Source organism: Portunus trituberculatus, chromosome 17 (assembly GCF_017591435.1).
Source record: "Portunus trituberculatus isolate SZX2019 chromosome 17, ASM1759143v1, whole genome shotgun sequence".
Lineage (NCBI taxonomy): Eukaryota > Metazoa > Arthropoda > Malacostraca > Decapoda > Portunidae > Portunus > Portunus trituberculatus.
Genome location: NC_059271.1, coordinates 26,182,634 through 26,208,255, shown reverse-complemented (window position 1 = coordinate 26,208,255; position 25,622 = coordinate 26,182,634). Strand labels below are relative to the sequence as shown.

At 42.7% G+C, this 25,622-nt stretch overlaps 1 protein-coding gene across 4 annotated transcripts; it reads left to right on the top strand.

Moving 5' to 3' along the window:
- The first annotated feature begins 490 nt into the window (after nucleotides 1–490).
- Nucleotides 491–24,861, top strand: LOC123504948 (calcium-activated chloride channel regulator 1-like). Of its 4 annotated transcripts, none has more exons than XM_045255909.1 (20): nucleotides 491–648; nucleotides 1,120–1,299; nucleotides 1,686–1,823; nucleotides 2,075–2,228; nucleotides 2,948–3,116; nucleotides 3,507–3,630; nucleotides 4,139–4,272; nucleotides 4,491–4,682; nucleotides 5,007–5,136; nucleotides 5,469–5,599; nucleotides 5,737–5,893; nucleotides 6,028–6,246; nucleotides 6,416–6,529; nucleotides 6,647–6,747; nucleotides 6,896–7,049; nucleotides 7,694–7,808; nucleotides 8,135–8,235; nucleotides 8,509–8,644; nucleotides 9,010–9,238; nucleotides 9,401–9,708. In XM_045255909.1, exons 2-20 carry the CDS (start codon nucleotides 1,255–1,257, stop codon nucleotides 9,498–9,500), a joined length of 2,643 nt encoding a protein of 880 aa, XP_045111844.1. In that variant the 5' UTR covers nucleotides 491–648; nucleotides 1,120–1,254; the 3' UTR covers nucleotides 9,501–9,708. The 4 variants fall into 4 exon arrangements, with proteins under 4 accessions (XP_045111844.1, XP_045111842.1, XP_045111841.1 ...); XM_045255907.1 differs by lacking the exons at nucleotides 1,120–1,299; nucleotides 1,686–1,823; nucleotides 2,075–2,228; ... (14 more) ...; nucleotides 9,010–9,238; nucleotides 9,401–9,708 and adding exons at nucleotides 14,224–14,404; nucleotides 14,813–14,950; nucleotides 16,590–16,743; ... (14 more) ...; nucleotides 23,488–23,716; nucleotides 24,381–24,861 and having other exon boundaries at nucleotides 500–648; XM_045255906.1 differs by lacking the exons at nucleotides 491–648; nucleotides 1,120–1,299; nucleotides 1,686–1,823; ... (15 more) ...; nucleotides 9,010–9,238; nucleotides 9,401–9,708 and adding exons at nucleotides 13,225–13,402; nucleotides 14,224–14,404; nucleotides 14,813–14,950; ... (15 more) ...; nucleotides 23,488–23,716; nucleotides 24,381–24,861.
- Nucleotides 24,862–25,622: the final 761 nt, after the last annotated feature.

Here is a 25,622-nt window from a genome sequence, read left to right as displayed (position 1 = left end):
CTTCCTAAATGTAGAGAATGAGAAGGAGATTCATGCCAGCAAGGATTCGTGTTCCTTCCCCATGTTTGCACTTGTGCATACTCTCCCATCACCGTCGTCTGTCTCGTGTGTAACTTGAAATGCACTCCTCTTTCTTTTTTCATAGTTATTTTAATGTCTTTGTTTTTATGATTCAATCATGTATTATTATATTATGTCAGCAGAGACCTTCATAAAAACTATTGTTTGCTGTGTGTGTGTGTGTGTGTGTGTGTGTGTGTGTGTGTGTGTGTGTGTGTGTGTGTGTGTGTGTGTGTGTGTGTGTGTTTATATATATATATATATATATATATATATATATATATATATATATATATATATATATATATATATATATATTTCGTGGAAATTACTATCCTCTTGTTCATCTTCTCAGCAGTGAGGAGGGACATGGGAACCTATCACGAGGCGATAAGATGCAAGGGGAACTGAATTGCTTTTTAAGTACAGTTGAGGCAGCTGCGTCTCATAACTGCTCATCTCTTCATGGTTGGAAGACACACTAATATTCTCCTTCTCAGTGGCAGCAGCGACGAAAGACAGTCACAAAAAGGATTGTCTGCAAATTGTGTAGGGTTGCCTGGCTGACGCACCTCGTGTGAAAGATTGGTACGGTGTGATTTTTTTATTTTTTTTATGAAAAGTTTGTTTCATTATGCATATCAATTGCATACCTAATGGTAAGAACATTCAATTTTTCTTTCCATTTCATTCAAAAATTACCTCCTTCACGGTACAAGAATTTGAGACTTAATTGTTTGAGTCGTTGACAGTAAAGAGGAAAGAAGTTTTACTTCAATCAAACTATAGCGTGGATTAGGAAAATAAAGACTAAGAAAAATGTCGACCAATAGAGTTTAGTGTGTGTTTGTGTGTTGTACGCAAATATCTACATACCTTGTATTACTTGAGATGTCTTCCACCCATCCAGCAATGAAAGGATGTTTGTGAACTAAATAGCGCCATCGAATAAACGTCCAACCTTATTTACATTTAGCTTAGAAAAGATCCTCAAATGATCTTCAATTCACGTCTGAGCTTAACGTGGCTGCCTGTGTTTTGCTTCCCATCTTGATGCAGTGCTGCCATGCGGTGGTCGGTAGTGATGAGCGTGGCTGCTTCAGCCATGGTGATGGGGTCTGTCGGTGTGGGCGCCTCCTACGAACTACTTTGGTAGGGAACGGCTACGAGGACGTGGTGGTGGGTCTCTCCCCAATGCTGCAGGAGTCTCAAGCTGACGAAATCATTCAAGCCATCAAGGTAAGTACTCTTGTATTCTCCGCAAATACACACAAATCGCTGTTCAAACAAGTTCATCAAGTATGCTATTGGGAACAAACTCTACCAACATAATCACAAGCTGCAGCAAAACAATTAAGAGTGAAAACGTGACGAAACAGTGGAAAAAAAGTAATAGAAAACAGAGATTTCAATGAAGAGATGAAATAAGAACATTTACTAGAGTGGCATGGAATAGACGGAGCGGTAGATGAAAAAAATGAGGGAGGTTGGAGACTATTTTTCATTCATATGGTCATAGAAAAACTGTTGTGCTTGTGTGGATACTGAAGGTAAGATTATTTTCTTTAAGCGAAACGCTAATCGAGATACTAAATGTTAACCCTTATAATTACTGTTGATTCTAGACGGCAGTGAGTGACGCGTCTAAAGCTTTGTTCAGGGCGACAGACAACAAGCTTTACTTCAAGAGGGTGAAGATCCTCGTTCCCAGCACATGGAAGAGTGTGACGGTGGACCAGCCCGCCACCAACGAGGCCTTTGAGGTGCGTCACTGTGACCCTTCCTCCTCACCCCATAATGAGTGGACTCTTGTGAACTAAATGGCGCCAATGAATAAACTCCCAACTTTGTTTAATTACTTATTTACATACGACACGGTTTCCTTTTCATTCAGAACAACAACAAGCTTTCTTAATAAGCTTGAAGGGAACACGCAGCATTCAAACAGTTATTTCCTTACAATCTGAGCCTCAGACAGGTGGCACACTACAACATTAATTTCCTTCCCCCACAGGAAAGCCAGATGCGAGTAGATCTAATGAACCCGGTGTACGGCGACCAGGTGTACACGGTGCAACCAGGGGGATGTGGAGACCCAGGCCGCTACATTCACATCACTCCCTCTTTCCTCACCCACTCACTGGCTCCGGATGTATGGGGACCTAGAGGTGAGTTCTCTCTCTCTCTCTCTCTCTCTCTCTCTCTCTCTCTCTCTCTCTAACTATGAAATACGATAATGAGAGAATACTGCAAAGTCTACGTCATGAAAATAGCTAAGGAGTAACAAATTGAGTCGGACAAGAAGTGTGGCTAGGCGCTAAGGCAACAGACAACAGACGGATTTCAACAGATAACAGCTTGAACAGGCAATCAGACGAGGCAGAAGATGAAACATTGGCTAACAATATTCAATATATTGCCAGTTTCAATACTGAAAAGGAAGAGCATACTAATAAATAAAATCAAGGGAGTATACATACATATGACTCCTTTAGGTTCATTTCGTGTGATCAGAAGACCAGTAAGCTTGAAAATAGATGAAGGCGGCAACAATAGATGCATCATAATGCGAAGAGAGTGGATAGGAGAGGTTAGCTTAGATGATCAAGACACAAGTCTGAGAAACGTAGCCGTTCAGGGACTTACAACAAATCAGTCACCATCTAAGACAACAGTAATACAACAATCAAAACACTAATTAGAACTCTGGAGGAACAATCAACAAAAAAGTTCCTAACAGACATAACAATCTATCTTTTATGATAACAGGCATTTTCCTTAGTCAACAACAAACAACATAAGCATAAACTTTGCGATAACATAGGATCTTCACTTTTGCTGTGGTAGTGAAATATTAAATGGTGGCCACGTGCGCTTACCCATACAGGGAAGGTGCTGGCGCAGGCGTGGGCAAGGCTGCGGTGGGGCGTCTTTGACGAGGTGGGTTACCCAAATGACGCGCGCTTCCCTCTCTTCTTCCGCACGTGGGACGACAGTCAGAACATGGTGGTCAAGCCTAACTACTGCGCCGACAGGGACATCAAGGGGACATTAGTGTAAGGGAGGGTAACACACACACACACACACACACACACACACACACACACACACACACACACACACACACACACACACACACACACACACACACGTACGCAAACATACATACACATACACCAGAATATACATAATAAAAAAATACTGTACCAAAAGTATTCAAATGAATGCATGAGTATACAAATCAATAAATACATTAATTAATTCACCAAAAAGAGGCAACTAACAATAAAGTACCATTTCCAAATATTTTCCACAAATATTTTTCTTCATTGTGAATACTAGTCCATATTAAGTTTTGCAAGTGACACTAACGGTCCATGATGCTTTAAACTCTAAGCGTCATCATAACTTCCCTACATTTTTGTCAGGAACCTTTATCTTCACAGTGACATAAACACCGGAGGCTCCTGCAAGTACCTGGGTGACCTCCCGGACGAGAACTGCCGCTTTAGACCGGACGATGCGCAACTAGCTACTTCCTCCCTCATGTCCTTCACGGATGTCGACAACGTAAGTGTGCGGGGCAAGTAACACGACCACTACTACACAGGGGATGACTTAACAGGTTTAAGTCTTTCTCTCGTATTAGGAAATGGTTTAATCTTGAACCAGGACTGTTTTCCAGAACTACAGACATTAGTTATGTTGTCAATATTGTTTCCCTTATTAATGATTCCGAAACTTTGTTGAATTATCACTAAATAAAAAAATACCCTTCAACAAATCAATATATTCCAATAAATACTGTTAAAATTATAACTGCGATGCTTAGAGATACCAGCCTTAAGGAATTAGGCTGGATTTCAGTTACAGGTCATCTCCAGGGACATATAGAAGAGGGAAAGAGAGGAAGCTGCTACTTCAGCTTAAATTTTCTTATCACATTCCGTCACTCCATTCTTTATGTAGTATCAGAAAATACCAATAATGAAAAAGAAAAAAAATGGAAATATCTTATAATACAAGTAGAAAAGTTCCGCTGGTCTTGTTAAACATTAACCCGTTTCCTCTGGTACAGATCGAGGAGTTCTGCAAGGATCACAAAGCTGGAGGACGTCATGATATCTACGCTCCGAACCGCCACAACCTGATGTGCAACGCTCGCTCCGTGTGGGATGTCATGTCCAGTCACGCTGACTTCTACAACGTCACGTAAGTCTCAGACTTAATATAATTCCTCTACGAACAGAAGTTTTGCTTGAATTCACTGTTATTCCATGAAATATCACACCATTTCTCACACTCAAGCTTTACAGAGTTGTTAAACTGTATTATTTTAAGTATTTCTTTCATTAATTTAAGTTAATCTCTCTCTCTCTCTCTCTCTCTCTCTCTCTCTCTCTCTCTCTCTCTCTCTCTCTCTCTCTCAGAAAGCTCCCAGCAGATCATGATGTAACCCCCGAGGTGCTGGTGGTACAACAGACAGCCGCCACGTTTGCCTTGGTGCTGGACAAATCGGGCAGTATGAGTGGCCAGAAAGTAACTATGCTTGCAAACACGGCCAAGAGATGGCTGCTGCACGACGTGGCGGACGGCAGCTTCGTCACCATCATCTACTTTTCGTTAGTGTTTACATGTGCGGCAGGAATAAATGCTAAATAATTTCTTTTAAATGCAACATTTGTGAAATTTTCTTAATTATTATGTGTTAGCTGGTGGATGAGACCAAGAATTGAGAGTGTTAAGTTATCAGCCTGTGTTTTTGTTTTCTTTATTAATACATAGCGTTGTATGTTCATTATGTGTTCTGACTCAGAGTTCTGATACAAAATCTAGGTTTCATGTCCTGGTGAAGTTCACCCCGTAATACTGAAAATGTTATATTTATAGATTGATATGTGATCTTGGATCAAATTTAGTTAATTTGCCCAATGCTGCATCCACAGGACTACAGCAAGCATTACAAAAACACTGACAGAGGTATCAAATACCACTCGTCAATCTCTTGCTAACGCCATCACCACCTCTACAGGAGGCAGCACATGCATTGGGTGTGGACTCAACTCAGCCGTTCAGGTGCCTTTTTATATTCATTCTTTTTGCTATGCTTACTTTAAGAGACTTGTTTTTCACAAGAGAGAGAATATATATATATATATATATATATATATATATATATATATATATATATATATATATATATATATATATATATATATATATAAGGGAATTTCATGCATAAAAACTACTCTTAATTCATTTTGAAGAGGTAATGCAGCGTAAGTTATTCCCATTTATAAAGTCTAGTTTATTTTTTCTCTCAATTTTACTTCCGATTTCCCTCTCTACTGCAACAAAAAGCGCAGCTCTATTTTTGAAGGGTCATTTTCTGTGTAATTCATCAACAGGAAATGAAAGGTCAAAGCAATAAGGTCATCCTTCTCATCACTGACGGAGGTGAGAATGAGAATCCATACATTGATGACGTGATGGAAACCGTGGTGCAGTCCGAGTCAAGGGTAGTCACTATTTCCTACGGGTAAGTGAAAAACACTCACAGGGAAGGGGAGCAGTGGAGAGTGCGGCGATGACTGTTGACGTGTATCTCTTCTATACATTGAATGTTGGTGGCGTGCATAACATGTTCTTATCCTCCTCCTCCTCCTTTCCTTTTAGGAGATATGCTGAGGGCAGCCTGGAAAAACTGGCACAGAACACAGGCGGGAAGGCTTACATCGTGCCTGATGACGACGATGGTTCATTCATGGACGACGCCTTCCAAGGCTGCCTTACCTACCAGCCCGGACAGTCAATCACCAACACCAACATCAAGGTAAGCGTGTCGCGCCTTGAGACAGTGACTGGCAAAGCAGGCAACGTTTTCATTCCCTTGTCTACATCTTCTGTGCTGAGTCAAGTCTGCTTTGGGTCCGTCATTCATAAAGCCATTCTGGGCCATTGCTCCAGATCTACGAGTGGGACGGCACGACGCAGGGAGCAGGTACTATGAGTGAGACGTTCTCGGTGGACGCCACGGTGGGCCGCAACCTGGAGTTCCGCTTGGATACCAAGGACCACATTGCGGGAGATCCATTCCTCACCAGCCCCAGCGGCAAGACTCATACCAACGCGGAATTCAACGGCGATATAAACTTGTGGATCATCAAACTTGACACTGAAGCTGAAGTGAGACTTGTCTTTTTCACACACACACACACACACACACACACACACACACACACACACACACACACACACACACACACACACACACACACACAGCTAAGTAATAATGAATAAAAAGGTGGAAATAAATGGATAAATAAGCAGACATATAAAGAGTGGCGTGTTACAGGTCGGGACGTGGACTTGGACCAAGCCGATTTCTGGCACATCAACGAACATGAAGGTTACGGTGACAGCCCAAGCGAGAGATCCAGTGACGCTGCCGATCATTACTGAGTCTTGGGTGAGTCATTCAGTTTCTAATGTCGCAAGAGAAAAGAGAAAGCTGCGCGATCTTCCGCCCGCCTCCGTCACTTACTGCTGACCTAACCTTGCGCTCTGGTTCTCCATCTCCCGTCAGATGAACACAGGCACGGACTTCGTAGACGCCTCGCAGCAACATGTGATCGTGTACGCGAGGGTGAGCCAGGGCGACAACCCGGTGGTGGGCGCCAAGGTCAGGTAAGCCAGGCACGGATGGCGCCGAAGACACATGGCGCAAAGACACAGTGGTTACAGTTTGTGTGACGAGAAAGTGTTCAGGAATGGATATGCATATTGAAAACTAATCTTTTCTCTCTCTCTCTCTCTCTCTCTCGGTAATACACAGGGCATACATCACCACACCTGACACCACAGCAGAGGCCGTGGAACTCGACCTGCTTGACAATGGACAGAACGCAGACGTGCAGGCTGGTGACGGCATCTACTCCCGCTACTTCACTCAGTTTGTCAGTGAGGGCAGATACGCTGTTAAGGCTCAGGTACTGTACATTGCAACCCGCTATGTAGGAGTTATTTGGGAGATATTTGCTCCTTAAGAACAACAAACACAATCAATTTCTGTTGTCAAATTTATCCCGGCTTCATTAAAATAAAAACAAGAAATAATTTATTACAGAGTTTACAAAAGAATTTCGGCTTATATCGCAACGCCAATCTAGAGAGGGAACCTGAAGTATGTTTGTTCTGCATGTGTGTTATGGCATTAATCATAAGTGTTCTTCATACCCCACTCGACATTTTTTCATTAATCTTTGCAACATTCACTGATTTATATTGAACCATCAAACAATCGAATGTCACCTCTGCTCGATTTTTTTCCCTCAACGAATCGATGTCTGAATCTACTGACAATAATACCTTATCTTATCCGTTCTACTTCATCTATCTTCCTTTCCAATCTAAAGTTAGGTGTTGCGCCTACATGTCCATAACGAACTGTCTTGCTTTCGTGTCGACCCTCTTCAAAATGTTCAATCACTTAGCACCTTCAAAGCGCCTTTCTTTTTTTTTTATAACATTTTTGTTGCTTAGGCCAGGATCACATCTCACATAAAGTAAAATAAATCATAATTCATCTTGAAATTTACCTCCTGTCCTCACACACCTTCTTTGTCATCGGCAGGTGTGGGACGACGGTAGTTCCTTCATCAACAATGGCTTCATCACTTCTCGACGTAAACGTTTTGTTGACATGCTTCTTACTTCGTCGCACTTCTCTGGTATAAGAGACGAGCTAGGTGAGGATTCTCTAATGTCATGTCTTTGAGAGTATTTGCTTCCGCCATTTTTTCCTGCACTATCAAGTCAGTGTTCTAGCAATGCACATCAGTGACAACTCAATATGAATCACAAATCCAATGTGTTCATTAAACATTTCCCAATTTGTTAATGACGGTATTTTTTTATTTATTTCTTGATATCATCAATATGAAGTAATTATCATATCGCTGTGCGAGTGTTAATCAGGCGACACGCACGACACACTGTGCGTGTTGCAACATGGCTCTGAGTGGCAAGGTTTCGCCGCCGCCTCCTTACTGGTACATGAACCTTTCCTCGCCAGTGGCTAACGAGTACTGCTGTGGAAGTGTCGTGCCCTTCAACCCTGAAACTGCAGTTCCGACAGGCAACTTCACGAGGACTGCCGCCGCCGGATCCTTCAACGTGAGTCTTTAAAGTGTGTCTTGTAAGGCTTGGTTTGGTTAAAGAAGTGTCTGTCTCTGCCCACCCGCCTCTCGCCACCAGTGCGATACGAAGACCTACCTGCCTTAACCTTCTCTACTAACCTCTGCCACCAGTCTATCCTTTCTCTCTGTTGTGTCTTATTCCTTCAGTCCATTACTCTAAACATCCATCTATAACACAGTAAGCGCCGCATGACGTGCCCCGTACATGTCTCATTATTGCAAAACTCCTAAGTTCCCCTTTGGGACGCAGGTGGTGAAGATGCCACCAGCCGGCGGCGACGCCTTCCCGCCATCACAGGTGAGGGACCTGGGCATCATGGTGAACGACTCGTCCCACATCACGCTGACCTGGACGGCCCCCGGTGATGACTTGGACAGTGGCATCGGTAAAGTAGCCAGTCGTCTTCCGTCTCTTTCTTTTCTGACGTCTTCTTTCATGTCTATGATTTATTAGGATTTACATGAAGATTTTTTTTTCATTGTGTTAAGGAAACCGTTACTACGATTACTGCAACTACTGTTACTAATACTATTTCTTTTCCTGTTACTACTACTACTACTACTACTACTACTACTACTACTACTACTACTACTACTACTACTACTACTACTACTACTACAACAACAACAACTACTACTACTACTACTACTACTACTACTACTATTACTGCCACAACTCTTAATATTGCTACTTTTGTTGTTATTACTACTTCTATCTACCACTGCTAAAATCCTTCCCTTGTGTTTCCAGTACTAGGATACGAGATTTGGATGAGTGACAACGTAAGTGCCCTGAATGACGATGTAAATGAAAATTCCGCTATATGCATTCTTGACCTTCCGCATTCAACCAACACGCCGGAGGTACTGCAGGAGCCTGGGGAGCAGATTGTCTTCACAGCGAAACTCAAAGAATCCTTGGCCCCAGACACTTTGTACTTCGTGTCCCTCAGGGCGGTGGACCACAAGAGAAACAACGGGTATGGTTGAGGCAACCCATTGTTTGTTGAGGTCATGTTGTAACTGCTGTAGTTGCTTTGCTTTATAAGTAGAGAGAAAGATAGAATGAGATGGCGGTAGGGTGGGAAGGGTGTGGGATCACTGAGGTAACATAAACTCTGACTCTCCTTCTCTCTCCCCAGCTTAATGTCACGGCCAGTGGGATTTATAAGTGACACAGCCAGGGAAAGGATTGGCATCAGCAAACCCATACGAGTGGACCATGAAGGAAGTGACGGGTGAGGTTGCCCGAGTCCTCAGTTCATTGTGGTGGTGCTGCGATTGTTGTGGTTGTAGTGGAGGCAGAAATATATCAAAGAGGAAAACTTAAGATAAAGAAATCTGAAACACTATCGATGTACAAATCAATGTTTTCTTCCTTTGTTTTGGGAGTGTGAAAAGTTTGTGTGTGGAGAGATTGTATGGGAAAAATAAATCTGTAGAAGTAAAATCTTTAGAATTTAAATGTCTTTTATCATGTGGTTTTGTTCTTTTGGAGGTTTTAGGTATTGCGTTTTATGAGATTTTGTGTTGGAAATGTTTCATGTGTCTTTTGTTTTTTAATATATGAGTGTCATGTGTCTGTGATTCATATTTCCTGTGAACTTATGTCTTGTGTGTTTTGTGTATCCTTGGGTCTCTACCATGTTTTATGTGGCTTTGTATCTTGTTCTGTGTATGTTTTATGTGTTTCATGTGTCTTTTTTTATACCATGTGGGCTTTTCACTGGAGTTTATGGGCTAAAGGGGATGCTCTGTATTCATTTGGCTGTGTTTTGTATATGTAATGCATATTTGGGTTTTGTGCGTTTTTTACGTCTGTGATTTATGTGTTTCATGTATTTCTCATGTATTTTTATGTTTGTGAATGTGTCTCATGCATCTGTGTCTGCTCAATTTCATGTGTCACGTTTTTCTTCTCGTTATTCCTCTTTTTATTCGTTCCACATGTTTCATATGTCCTGTGCGTTTAGAATACTTATATGATGCTTTACGTGTACTTATGTATTTTTGGTGCCGGTAGCTCAGTGGTTAGAGCACTGACTTCACAAGTCAGAGGACTGGGGTTCGATTCCCCGGCTGGGTGGAGATATTTGGGTGTGTCTCCTTTCACGTGTAGCCCCTGCTCACCTAGCAGTGAGTAGGTAAGGGATGTAAATCGAGGAGTTGTGACCTTGTTGTCCCAGTGTGTGGTGTGTGCCTGGTCTCAGGCCTATCCGAAGATCGGAAATAATGAGCTCTGAGCTCGTTCCGTAGGGTAACGTCTGGCTGTCTCGTCAGAGACTGCAGCAGATCAAACAGTGAAACACACACATTGCGTAGTGTAGTGGTTAGCATGCTTGGCTCAACACCAAGAGGGTCCGGATTCCAATCCCGGAAAGCGGCGAGGTAAATGGGGCCTCTTAATATGTAGCCCCTGTTCACCTAGCAGTAAATAGGTACAAGAGGTAACTCGAGGGGTTGTGGCCTCGCTTTCTCGGTGTGTGGAGTGTGTTGTGGTCTCAGTCCTACCCGAAGATCGGTCTATAGGAAAGGCTGGCTGGGTGACCAGCAGACGACCATGATGAATTACAAACACACACACACACACACACACACACACACACAATGGGTGAGCCTCTTAATGCGTAGCCCCTGCTCATCTAGCAGCAAGTGGATACGGAATGTAATTCAAGGCATTATGGCCTTTCTTTCCCGGTGTGTGGAGTGTGTGTTCTGGTCTCAGCCCCTGTTCACCTAGCAGCAAAATAGGTACGGGATGTAACTCGAGGGGTTGTGACCTCGCTTTCCCGGTGTGTGGAGTTTGGTGTGGTCTCTGTCCTACCCGCTGATCGGTCACTACGAGCTCTGAGCTCTTTCCGTAGGGGAAAGACTGGCTGGGTGATCAGCAGACGACCGTGGCGAATAACACACACACACACACACACACACACACACACACACACACACACACACACACACACACACACACACACACACACCGCGTAGTGTACTGGTTAGCACACTCGGCTCACAAATGGTCGATCCTCTTAATGTGCAGCCCCTGTTCACCTAGCAGCAAGTACGGGTACGGGATGTAATTCGAGGGGTTATGGCCTTTCCCGGTGTGTGGAGTGTGGTGTGGTCGCAGTCCTACCCTAGGATCAGTCTATGAGCTCTGAGCTCGCTCCGTTATGTGGAACACTGCTTAAGTGACCAGCAGGCGACCATGAATACAATCCCCCCAACACACACATGGCAAAGGTAACCACAAATTCTAATTCTTTCCTTCTCTTTCATTTCCTTCCCCAGCCCGATGTCCCGCCCGGTGGGTTTTACAGGCGACACAGTTAATGGAAGCGCTGGCATCAGAGGGGCACTCAGTCCTTGGACCGTCGCCCTGCTCGAACTGGCATGCTTCGGGGGAGTGCTCTGATACCCTGGGATACATTCGTTGCCAGTCTATTTAATCAAAAGTAGTCGCTATGATCGGAGTGATTCTCACTGAGTATGAATTGATCAAGTAATTTCAGTAATCCATGCATTTCCATTTCACTCTGACCGTCGTGGCTGTTGTCTTGTGCTGCTCTTGTCAGAGATGTCAATGGGGGGTAGGCAGTTTCCCCGTGTTGGTTAGTGATTGCTGGGTCCAGTAAGTTGTTCATTGAGCTTCTCTTCATAGTTTGAGTCATTGTTGGTTCATTCATATGTTCTCTTTGTTTGTGAACTCTTTTATAAGAAAAGTGTGTCACTAAAAACTTATAAGTTTTAACATCACCTATTTACAATAATACTTCCGGCATTTTACACAAACACACACACACACACACACACACACACACACACACACACACACACACACAGAGAGAGAGAGAGAGAGAGAGAGAGAGAGAGAGAGAGAGAGAGAGAGAGAGAGAGAGAGAGAGAGAGAGAGAGAGAGAGAGAGAGAGAGAGAGAGAGAGAGAGACGACTACGACGACGAAGACGACGACGACAAGAGGAAGTCCGACAATACGGGATATGGAGAGGGTAAGGAGTCTTAATATGGTAGAACAGTTGCATTTTGGAGGTAAATAAAATCGAATAAAATCTTGAAGTAGGTTTTTTTTCTCCTCGCCTTACTTTATGTTGCGTAATGGCCAAGGGATCCACCTGTGTCCGTGTTGCACTCAAGACAAACAAAATCACGTATTTGAAGTGATTTAAACAGCTTCCTGGTGTCAATCTTTCGTGGAATACACTCGCTGATACCTTATCACGTTAGCATGTTATATCAGTGTGTTGCTGTCCATTTCCGTTTTATAGCAGGAAACTGTCCTCTGGAATTCTAGTTCCATGACAGCTTCATCTCTTGGAAGTCTATTCGAGCTCCTTTTCGTTGCCTCGTCAAAATTCATGTGAGTTTTAGTTTTCCATCAGCATTTCCGTGTCTCGGAGATTTCGGACTTTTAAGTTTGTTTATATTTCTAAGTACATTCTACAAGAGACTTTCCATAGACATTGCCAAGAAATCAGCTTTACAATCACACACTAACTCACACAATCTTACAAGTGGTGATTAAACTCAATCAGGTCAATCCCTCCTGTGATACACCATACGTGCATGGTCAGTTTACTGCCAATAATCTCAGGCAGTAATCATACTATATCACTCATACGCTTGACAAATATAATTCACAACTAACGTTCCATTCAAATAGAGTCATCGTTCGCAACTGTTTCAGATTTAATTTCTTTGAATATGCGATATCTATGGATATATTTGTGATATTCAAGAAAAAAATATGTAGAACATTTAGCCTCATTTTGCTTGAGTCAGCGAGCATTTCTTGCCACACCTTTTATCGCATTATCGTAATATATAATCAGGCAAAAAAAAAAAACTATAATATTTTCCCGGAATTTACTAACCTCATTATGAGGGAAGTGGGAACGCTTATCATGAAGCGATAAAGCGTATAGAGACAGAGAGCCTTTGTGAATACAGTTGAAGCACACCACACATCTAGCAAACACTTCACTGGCGCAGGACGCACTTCAATTCTCCATCTAAATTTTCCACCTGCGAGGGATCAGCGGTGAAGGGAAGCCACGGCCAGAGTTGTGTGTTTGGGCTGCAGCACTGAGGACATCCTCCACAAAGACAATACTGTGTGAGAGAACTGGTACGGCACACGTTTCTTCTTTCCTGTTCATTATTCTTATTTAATCTGATCTTTTTTACACACACACACACACACACACACACACACACACACACACACACACACACACACACACATCTAATACATATACAAAATCGTGTGTGTGTGTGTGTGTGTGTGTGTGTGTGTGTGTGTGTGTGTGTTTCACTGTTTGATCTGCTGCAGTCTCTGACGAGACAGCCAGACGTTACCCTACGGAACGAGCTCAGAGCTCATTATTTCCGATCTTCGGATAAGCCTGAGACCAGGCACACACCACACACCGGGACAACAAGGTCACAACTCCTCGATTTACATCCCGTACCTACTCACTGCTAGGTGAACAGGGGCTACACGTGAAAGGGGACACACCCAAATATCTCCACCCGGCCGGGGAATCGAACCCCGGTCCTCTGGCTTGTGAAACCAGCGCTCTAACTACTGAGCTACCGGTCGTGTGTGTGTGTGTGTGTGTGTGTGTGTGTGTGTGTGTGTGTGTGTGTGTGTGTGTGTGTGTGTGTGTGTGTGTGTGTGTGAGTTGCAATAGCCCTTTACAGTGAACAATTCAAGTATGTTTAGATAAATAGGATTGCCTGAAAATCTGCATTTTTTTGCTGAAAAGACACTTAAGAATTAAATTGCGGGGCTAGATAGACTTACAACGTTACTTGTGTCATTAAGAAGAAAGTGGCAGGTCATGAAGGCGCATCCACCATTTGACATTATAATATAGCTTAAAAATGACCAAGTGATCTTCAATTCACGTCTGAGCTTAACGTGTTTTGCTTCCCATCTTGATGCAGTGCTGCCATGCGGTGGTCGGTGGTGATGAGCGTGGCTGTTGCAGCCATGGTGATGGGGTCTGTCGGTGTGGGCGCCTCCCTACGAACTACTTTGGTAGGGAACGGCTACGAGGACGTGGTGGTGGGTCTCTCCCCAATGCTGCAGGAGTCTCAAGCTGACGAAATCATTCAAACCGTCAAGGTAAGTACTCTTGTATTCTCCGTAAATACACACAAATCGCTGTTCAAACAAGTTCAAGTATGCTATTGAGAACAAACTCTACCAACATAATCACAAGCTGCAGCAAAATAATTAAGAGTGAAAACGTGACGCGAGTGGAAAAAAAAGTAACAGAAAACAGAGATTTCAATAAAGAGATGAAATAAGAACAATTACTGCAGTTGCATAGAATAGACGTAGCGGTAGATGAAGACTTCACTTTTTATTTATGAAATCATAGAGGCTGATGATGATTATGACGATAATGATGATTATTATCATATGAAAACTGTTGTGCTTGTGTGGATACTGAAGGTAAGATTATTTTCTTTAAGCTTTAAGCTAATCGAGATACTAAATGTTAACCCTTATAATTACTGTTGTTTCTAGACGGCAGTGAGGGACGCGTCTCAAGCTTTGTTCAGGGCGACAGACAACAAACTTTACTTCAAGAGGGTGAAGATCCTCGTCCCCAGCACATGGAAGAGTGTGAAGGTGGACCAGCCCGCCACCAACGAGGCCTTTGAGGTGCGTTACTGTGACCCTTCAGCCTCACCACGACATGGTTTCCACATCACTCAGATTAGCATTACTCAAAATGATAACTCCTCATTGCCTTTCAGTTTAAAAATTAGAAGGTTCCTCAAGTGACTTGTCATTCTATTGTTTGTTAGTTGAAACTTATCTTTCTTCTATAGTTTATTATGCATTTGTCTATTTATTCATTCAAAGTCCCTACTTCATCGAATCATGACAAATAGTCATTTACACCTCAATGTTTTTAGACTAAAAAAAAAAAAAAAGGTTTGCTGAAAAGTAGCGATAGGGTGACCCTGTATTGGTCGCTATCTCTTTTTCAGCTCATCGCAACATTGTAGACAGATGCATAAACTAGTGAAGTGCACTGATGTGTGTGTGTGTGTGTGTGTGTGTGTGTGTGTGTGTGTGTGTGTGTGTGTGTGTGTGTGTGTGTGTGTGTGTGTGTGTGTGTGCGCGCGCGCGTTTGGGAGCTCGTTTTCATATCAGAGGGATACAATAAGGTCGTGAGGATATTATGAGAATATTATATAATATCAAACAGGTTTGTAATTAAAAACTTTGAACAACACTGGTATAGAAATTTTTCTTTTAGAATAAATTTTGAGCGTCGTGTACCGTATAGTAAATTGTTTACCTTTCGAATATGAATTTTGTTCGCTGAACTCAAAAAGATAAGCATGTTACAGACACGGGTTGGAGACGTCTCCCGATCTTTCTTTGTATCCGCTGCAGGTTAATATAAGAGCATATCTGACAATCTCACTCTATCAGTGGAGACTAGTGCACGAATTACGTTTCCATGTTGCATAAAACGCAGCATTATCATTAGATGAAAAAGAAGTACAAAGATTATTACAAGAATATTTGATAAAAATAAAAATAATGTTTTCTTATACACTAATCATGAAACTTCTGATTTCGACAATGTAATGTTGATATATATATATTTTCTTTAATGAACTAGGTGAATACACTTACCAATCAGACGCATGACGCATCTTGGAAAAGGTTAATGATATCGTGGAGTAAATTTATGGTAATAATAATTTAAGACAGGACAGCAAGGAAATACGTATTCTTATTTGAAAAAAAAAATTTTGATCAATGCAAGGGAAATCAGAATTTCTAAATGCCATTACTACAAATTCTAGTGGAGAGAAGCAAAGAGCGTTTTAAATCAGAAATATTGTCGCTGAGCATGAACGCTAATTCTTTAGTATTGACAAGAAACAAGCGCTCAAACATCTTTAATCCATATAAGCTATTTCATCCATTTACTATTTAAACGCAACACCAGAGGAGCTTTCATACCTTTTACTAAAAAAACACAATACCTAAAGTCAAGTTTCCTAGAACATGTTTGGTACAACAATGCGTTTAATCCTTGAACATATAATGAAACATTTTCCATCCGAATAACTCTGCTTATAAAACCACTAAAACATTCCATATGCTCTCCTAGATCAGTGATTTTCAGCAAGTGGTGTGTTCTAAACATTTCTTCAAAACTTACACCAGACTCTTTTAATAAGCCTGAGAGAAAAAAAAAACAGCATTCAAAAAGCTTATTCCCATACATAAGCCTTAGATTGAGGACACAATACAGCCGTGATTTCTTATCCCACAGGACAGCCACATGCGAGTAGATCTGAGGAACACGGTGTACGGCGACCAGGTGTACACAATACAGCCAGGGGGGTGTGGAGACCCAGGCCGCTACATCCACATCACTCCGTCTTTCCTCACTAATCCATTGGCCCGGGTTGTATGGGGACCTACAGGTGAGTTTCTCTCTCTCTCTCTCTCTCTCTCTCTCTCTCTCTCTCTCTCTCTCTCTCTGTGTGTGTGTGTGTGTGTGTGTGTGTGTGTGTGTGTGTGTGTGTGTGTGTGTGTGTGTGTGTGTGTGTGTGTGTGTGTGTGTGTGTGTGTGTGTGTGTGTGTGTGTGTGTGTGTGTGTGTGTGTAGAGAACAGACATGGAATAAAAAGATGAAGCATAGTAAGGACAGCAGATAACAGTCTGCAAAGTGGATTCCCGCAGATAACTTCAAGAGGCCGATCAGACAAAAAAAATAAGATAAGACAGAATGTTTCCATGCAGTATTTCATGGAGTGGCTGAGTCGAGAGTCAAGGAGTAGATTACCAAATTATGTTGTATTAACCTGCTGTATTTGTCCCTCTATTGGTCTGTTTGATAGCGTCGCAGCATGTACACAGCTCTGAGTGGTTTCACACACACACACACACACACACACACACACACACACACACACACACACACACACACACACACACACACACACACACACACACACACACACACACACACACACACACACACATATATATATATATATATATATATATATATATATATATATATATATATATATATATATATATATATATATACAATAAAATTGTTATACTAGGCTATCAAGTCACTAAAATCTAGTAAATGTGTAAAGGTGATGATAAATTGGGAAAGCGAGAAGAGATTATAGATTTCTAACTGTTTTCATCTCTGAAATTCTTAGTTAGAATAGGAGAGATTACTTGGCTAGCTTCATATAATTAGAAATCTGCAATGAGAAATGTTCATAAGAATTGTAACAATGTATCTTTTATGATAACTGGTATTTTCCTTAGTCAACAACAAACAACATAAGCATAAACTCTGCGATAACATAGGATCTTCACTTTTGCTGTGGTAGCGAAATATTAAATGTTGGCCACGTGCGCTTATCCATACAGGAAAGGTGCTGGCGCAGGCGTGGGCAAGGCTGCGGTGGGGCGTCTTTGACGAGGTGGGTTACCCAAATGACGCGCGCTTCCCTCTCTTCTTCCGCACGTGGGACGACAGTCAGAACATGGTGGTGAAGCCTAACTACTGCGCCGACAGGGACATCAAGGGGACATTAGTGTAAGGGAGGGAAACACACACACACACACACACACACACACACACACACACACACACACACACACACACACACACACACACACACCAGTATACACATCATTAAAAATACTTTTTTAAAAGTAATACAATGAATACATGAGTATACAAAAAAAAATATATATCAATCAATTAATGAAAAGAGGCAAATAAGAATAAAAACATACCTTATCTAAATATCCGCTGCACACAGTCTTACAAGTGACACTAACGGTACATGATGCTTTAGACTCTAAGCGTCATCATAACTTCCCTACATTTTTGTCAGGAACCTTTATCTCAACAGTGACATAAACACCGGAGGCTCCTGCAAGTACCTGGGTGACCTTCCGGACGAGAACTGCCGCTTTAGGCCGGACGATGCGCAACTAGCTACTTCCTCCCTCATGTCCTTCATGGATGTCGACAACGTAAGTGTGCGGGGCAAGTAACACGACCACTGCTACACAGGGGGTGACTTAACAGGTTTAAGTCTTTCTCTCCTATTAGGAAATGCTCTAAAATTTAATAGGTACTTTCCTTTATATGTAAGGTCACTGGACAAGCTGAGTCAAATAAATATTTGGAGTTTACAAAAGAGAGAGGAATTTACGCCTCCATGCCAGACACTTTTATTTCCGTTATGCGGTCAGCACACACAAGTGAGTCCATGAACATGCTCCAGCTCTAGGGCGCCAAGGTTACCATAATTTTAAATGTCAGTTCACCAGGCTGGTCCAAGAAATTAGATGATATCTAAAGCTAGCGGTTACACTGAAACCTACATGAATATTTATCCTCACAAAATAGATGAAAATCACTTTGAAACCACTGTAAGTTTAGGCGGAGAGACATTACTCTCTTGTGTTGAGATACACATAAAGACTTGCCTCTTTCGTTATGAGGAAAAAAGGAAGTCACAAGTGAGTCACAGGCTACATCACAGAAGCCACATACTACCAGTACGTGGGAAGTCCGTTTCGATATGTCTGTTGGGTGAATAGTACTCCTGCGTCAGATTTAGTTGTCTACCATATTTGCGTTACTCCATGAACTTTTGTTTGATAGCTGAAAATATAGATTCTGCGGTAAAACAAAAACCTGAAAAAATCTTATGAGTACATATGTTCCTTGCAATTAGCCCGTTTCTTCTGGTACAGGTCGAGGAGTTCTGCAAGGATCACAAAGCTGGAGGACGTCACGATATCTACGCTCCGAACCGCCACAACCTGATGTGCAACGCTCGCTCCGTGTGGGATGTCATGTCCGGTCACGCTGACTTCTACAATGTCACGTAAGTAGTAGACTTAGTTGACTTAGTAATTCCTCTACCAACAGAAGTCGTGCTTGGATTCACTGTTATTTCATGAAATATACCAGCACTTCTAGGCTACAAAGAATTGTCAAACTCTTTTTTTCAATTTTTGTCACTATTGTAAATTTCTCTCTCTCTCTCTCTCTCTCTCTCTCTCTCTCTCTCTCTCTCTCTCTCTCTCTCTCTCCCTCAGGATGCTCCCAGCAGAATACGATGTGGCCCCCGAGGTGCTGGTGGTACAGCAGACACCCGCCACGTTTGCCCTGGTGCTGGACAAATCAGGAAGCATGAGTGGGAGGAAAATAAATAATCTTGTCAACACGGCTAAGAGATGGTTACTGCACGACGTGGCGGACGGCAGCTTCGTCACCATCATATACTTCTCGTTAGTACTCGTTTTATACGCAACATATTCAAAATTTTCTTTTCGTGCAGGGAGTTTTTCTTTTAATTTCCCTGTGTTAGCTGTAGAAGACATCATTGACTGTACGTATATGCAAACGGTCATTATTATGTATTTACGCTATCATTGTTGTATGTTAATCATATTTTGGCGCAGAGCTGCGACGCACAAATTCCGCGACCACAGGACAATCTGATATTCATTGGTTTTCGTTTGTTTTCCCAGTTGGGCTTTGGATGTAACAAAAGAAATTCAGATTATAGCGTGTAATTTCGCCTTAGATCTGTTCTGAATCTATTTGATGAATGTTGTACCTACAGAAGTAGCGCCAGTATAAAGACAAGTCTGACAGAGGTAACAAATGCCTCCCGCCAATCGCTTGCTAACGCCATCGTCAGTTCTACAGGAGGCGGTACATGCATTGGGTGTGGACTCAACAAAGCTCTTGAGGTGCGTTATTTCAATATCCTATGATAGCTCAGAAAAGAACTTTTTTTCACATGAAATATATAAAAATAATAAAAAGAGGACATTTCTTAAGTAAATAAAAATCAACACGATTTTCTTAAATAGAGAATATAACATATTTCTTATTTATGAAGGATCACAGAAAAAATAATGATATTGTGTTATCTAATAACAGGCAACAAAAAATCAAAACAATAAGGTCATCCTCCTCATCACTGACGGAGACGAGAATGTCCATCCATACATTGACGAAGTAATGGACAACGTTGTGGAGTCCAAGTCAAGGGTGGTCACTATTTCCTACGGGTGAGTGGAAAGCAATCACAGGGAAAGGGAGCAGTGCAGGTGACTGTTGACTTGTATTCCTTGTGTTCATTGAATGTTAATGGCGTGCATAACATGTTCTTTTTCTCCTTCTCTTTCTCTCCCTTTAGGAAATCTGCTGAGGGCAGCCTGGAAAAACTGGCACAGAACACAGGTGGGAAGGCTTACATCGTGCCTGATGACGACGATGGTTCATTCATGGACGACGCCTTCCAAGGCTGCCTTACCTACCAGCCCGGACAGTCAATCACTAACACCAACATCAAGGTAAGCATGTCGCGCCTTGAGACAGTGACTGGCAAAGCAGGCAACGTTTTCACTCTCTTGTCTACATCTTCTGTGCTGAGTCAAGTCTGCTTTGGGTCCGTCATTCCTAACGCCATTTTGGGCCATTGCTCCAGATCTACGAGTGGGAAGGCACGACGCAGGGAGCAGGTACTATGAGTGAGACGTTCTCGGTGGACGCCACGTTGGGCCGCAACCTGGAGTTCCGCTTGGACACCAAGGACCACATTGCGGGAGATCCATTCCTCAGCAGCCCCAGCGGCAAGACTCATACCAACGCGGAATTCAACGGCGATATAAACTTGTGGATCATCAAACTTGACACTGAAGCTGAAGTGAGACTTGTCTTGTTCTCACACACACACACACACACACACACACACACACACACACACACACACACACACACACACACACACACACACACACACACACACACACACAGCTAAGTAATAATGAATAAAAAGGTGGAAATAAATGGATAAATAAGCAGACATATAAAGAGTGGCGTATTACAGGTCGGGACGTGGACTTGGACCAAGCCGATTTCTGGCACATCAACGAACATGAAGGTTACGGTGACAGCCCAAGCGAGAGATCCAGTGACGCTGCCGATCATTACTGAGTCTTGGGTGAGTCATTCAGTTTGTAATGTCGCAAGAGAAAAGAGAAAGCTGCGCGATCTTCCGCCCGCCTCCGTCACTTACTGCTGACCTAACCTTGCGCTCTGGTTCTCCATCTCCCGTCAGATGAACACAGGCACGGACTTCGTAGACGCCTCGCAGCAACAGGTGATCGTGTACGCGAGGGTGAGCCAGGGCGACAACCCGGTGGTGGGCGCCAAGGTCAGGTAAGCCACACACGGAGGGCGCAGAAGACACATGGCGCAAAGACACAGTGGTTACAGTTTGTGTGATAAGAAAGTGTTCAGGAATGGATATGCATATTGAAAACTAATCTTCTCTCTCTCTCTCTCTCTCTCTCTCTCTCTCGGTAATACACAGGGCATACATCACCACACCTGACACCACAGCAGAGGCCGTGGAACTCGACCTGCTTGACAATGGGCAGAACGCGGACGTACAGGCTGGTGACGGCATCTACTCCCGCTACTTCACTCAGTTTGTCAGTGAGGGCAGATACGCTGTTAAGGCTCAGGTACTGTACATTGCAACCCGCTAACTTTGAGAAATATTCAGTGTGAAAAATATTTATAGAATATAATATATTTCATACACATTTTTTACATTTTCTTTTTTCTTTTACTTAAAACAAAAACTTCTATATTATATAAGCTTCTTAAGTAAATGAAAAAATTACAAAAAATTACTTCTTTCGTACCTGTCCTCCGAATATATATAAGACTGATTTAAAATGTATCTCTTCAAACAATCTAGGCTTGTATGTTTGCATCTGTCTTGTAATGTTTTTTCATATTCTGATGTGCCTTCTTGATTCTCGACAGGTGTGGGACGAGGGGAGTTCCTTCATAAACAATGGCTTCATCACCTCTCGACGCAAACGTTTACTTGACACGCCTCTTGCTTCATCACGCTTCCATGGTATACGAGACGAGTTAGGTGAGGATTCTTTAAAATTTTCTCCTTGATTTTTTCCGCCATCTTTTCCTGCACTCTCAAGTCAGTGTTCCAGCAATGCACATCAGTGACAACTCAATATGAACCATAAATTCCCATGTGTTCGTTACACTCGTGGAATTATTGTTTTCTCGATTTGGTAATGACGGTATTGTTTGATTTGTTTCTTGATATTATCAATATGAAGTAATTATCATATCTCTGTGCGAGTGTTAATCAGGCGACACGCACGACACATTATGCGTGTTGCGACAAGGCTCTTATTGGCAAGGCTTCGCCGTCTCCTCCTGACTGGTTCATGAACCTTTCCTCGCCAGTGGCTAACGAGTACTGCTGTGGAAGTATCGTGCCCTTCAACCCTGAAACTGCAGTTCCGACAGGCAATTTCACGAGGACTGCCGCCGCCGGATCCTTCAACGTGAGTCTTTAAAGTGTGTCTTGTCAGGCTTGGTTTGTTTGGTCTGTCTCTGCCCACCCGCCTCTCGCCACCAGTGCGATACGAAGACTTGCCTTAACCTTCTCTATTAACCTCTGCCACCAGTCTATCCTTTCTCTCTGTTGTGTCTTATTCCTTCAGTCCATTACTCTAAACATCCATCTATAACACAGTAAGCGCCGCATGACGTGCCCCGTACATGTCTCATTATTGCAAAACTCCTAAGTTCCCCTTTGGGACGCAGGTGGTGAAGATGCCACCAGCCGGCGGCGACTCCTTCCCGCCATCACAGGTGAGGGACCTGGGCATCATGGTGAACGACTCGTCCCACATCACGCTGACCTGGACGGCCCCCGGTGATGACTTGGACAGTGGCATCGGTAAAGTAGCCAGTCGTCATCCGTCTCTTTCTTTTCTGACGTCTTCTTTCTTTTTTTCTGTGATTTATTAGGTTTTCTTTAATTTCATTACAAGAGCAACAGCAACAACAACAAGAATAACAACAACAACAACAACAACAACAACACCAATAACAACAACAACAACAACAACAACAACTACTACTACTCCTACTACTACTACTACTACTGCTACTATTATTACTGCTACTACCAATACTACGAGTACTATTACAGTTACTTTTAATATTACTAATACTACTGTGGTTGTACTACCACAAATGCTACCACTGGTATTGTTACTTTTGCTGCTACTACTACGCCTAACGCATTACCACTACTGAAAATCTATTGTTTCCAGTATTGGGATACGAAATTTGGATGAGTGAAGACATAAGTGCCCTGAATGATGACGTGAATACAAACACCTCCATATGCATTCTTGACCTTCCGCATTCAACCAACACGCCGGAGGTACTGAAGGAGGCGGGGGAGCAGATTGTCCTCTCAATGGAACTCGAAGAATCCTTGGAGGAAGACAGTTTGTACTTTGTGTCCCTCAGGGCGGTGGACCATAAGAAAAACAACGGGTAAGGCTAAAGCAGTTCACAGCTTCTTGAGATCATGCTGTGAGTGCTGTAGTTGTTGTGTTCCATCGGTGGTCTGTTCCAGGATCAATGAGCAGTGCAAGGATATAAAGATAACAAATGTCAAAGGTGTGAATTTATTAAATTGTTTTTAGAATTACCTAAAGGGGGGATATAGTCTTACAGAATGTTTATAAAAGTGAAGACTTATTTATAAATGTTTCACACGACTCAAAGAAGAAAACATTCACACACGCACACACACACACACACACACACACACACACACACACACACACACACACACATGCCCGGTAGCTCAGTGGTTAGAGCACTGACTTCACAAGTCAGAGGACTGGGGTTCGATTCCCCGGCTGGGTGGAGATATTTGGGTGTGTCTCCTTTCACGTGTAGCCCCTGTTCACCTAGAAGTGAGTAGGTAAGGGATGTAAATCGAGGAGTTGTGACCTTGTTGTCCCAGTGTGTGGTGTGTTCCTGGTCTCAGGCCTGTCCGAAGATCGGAAATAATGAGCTCTGAGCTCGTTCCGTAGGGTAACGTCTGGCTGTCTCGTCAAAGACTGCAGCAGATCAAACATTGAAACACACACACGGCAAGGTAACCACAAATTCTAATTCCTTCCTTCTTTTTTCTCGTTTCCTTCCCCAGCCCGATGTCCCGCCCGGTGGGTTTTACAGGCGACACAGTTAATGCAAGCGCTGGCATCAGAGGGGCACTCAGTCCTTGGACCGTCGCCCTGCTCGTCCTGGCATGCCTCGGGGGAGTGCTCTGATACCCTGGGATACATTCGTTGCCAGTCAGTCTATTTAATCAAACGTAGTCGCAATGATCAGAGTGATTCTCATTGAGTATGAATTGATCAACGAATTTCAGTAATCCATGCATTTCTATTTCACTCTGACCGTCGTGGCTGTTGTCTTGTGCTGCTCTTCTCAATGGGCGTAGGCAGTTTCCCCGTGTCGATTTGTGATTGGCTGGCATATCGTTTTACTTGTATATGGCGTTGTTATTGACCTTCTCTTCCTAGTCCGAGCCATTGATAGTTCTTTCATATGTTTTCTTCGGTTGTGAACTTGTTTTTATAGGAAAAATGGTTTTACGCGTAATAAAAGATGTGTCATTAAAGTCGTTACTCCTTTTCATTTATACACTAACTTTGGCAAAATATAAATACTCATTTGCAACAGAGGACTAGTAAAGGGACGGCGGGAAATGTTCACTGCCAGAACACTGCAATATTCCACGTAAGTAAGAAATAGACATGTAACTTTTCTCAGTACTCTCAGGATGCTAACATTCCTCAGTACTCCCAGGATGCTAACATTCCTCAGTACTCCTAGGATGCTAACATTTCTCTATATTCCTAGGATGCTCTCTTGAGTTTTAGCTTTAGTTATAAATGGAAGGGATACGAATGAATATGTGGGAACGAATTTCTTTTTTTTTTTAATGATAAACATGGGACATGCCCTAATAGGAGTAAGAGAGGCGGGGAGTAGGAATTTGTAAAGGGAACATTAACAAAGAGGCCAAAATTATCAAGACATCACTGCAATATTGCGGCAGGAGCGACAGATATTTGACTTTAGCTCATTCCCTTCACTTTCCTCCTCCTCCTCCTCCTCCTCCTCCTCCTCCTCCTCCTCCTCCTCCTCCTCCTCCTCCTCCTCCTCCTCCTCGTACAAATACTCACGTCATCACAATTTTACCTCGCTCAACCCTCACCTTCTGGCCATTACTTCCAATGAGTAAAGATTTTTCTCTCCTTTTAATATGGTCCAGAGAAAAGTTTAATTTCATGACCAAGATAACTGGAGGAGACAAAAAAAAAGTAGCACTCAGACAGATGAGACACTGAAGGGAGCGAATCTGCAGTGAAAATATTAATCA

What these genes read in the sequence shown, in the direction of transcription:
- LOC123504948 (XM_045255907.1), top strand. Translation starts at nt 14,231, where the DNA reads ATGCGGTGGTCGGTGGTGATGAGCGTGGCTGTTGCAGCCATGGTGATG. An exon ending in GCTGACTTCTACAATGTCAC is followed by an intron (nt 19,194 to 19,407) that starts GTAAGTAGTAGA and finishes TCTCTCCCTCAG; the next exon opens with GATGCTCCCAGCAGAATACG. An exon ending in TCACTAACACCAACATCAAG is followed by an intron (nt 20,677 to 20,810) that starts GTAAGCATGTCG and finishes CCATTGCTCCAG; the next exon opens with ATCTACGAGTGGGAAGGCAC.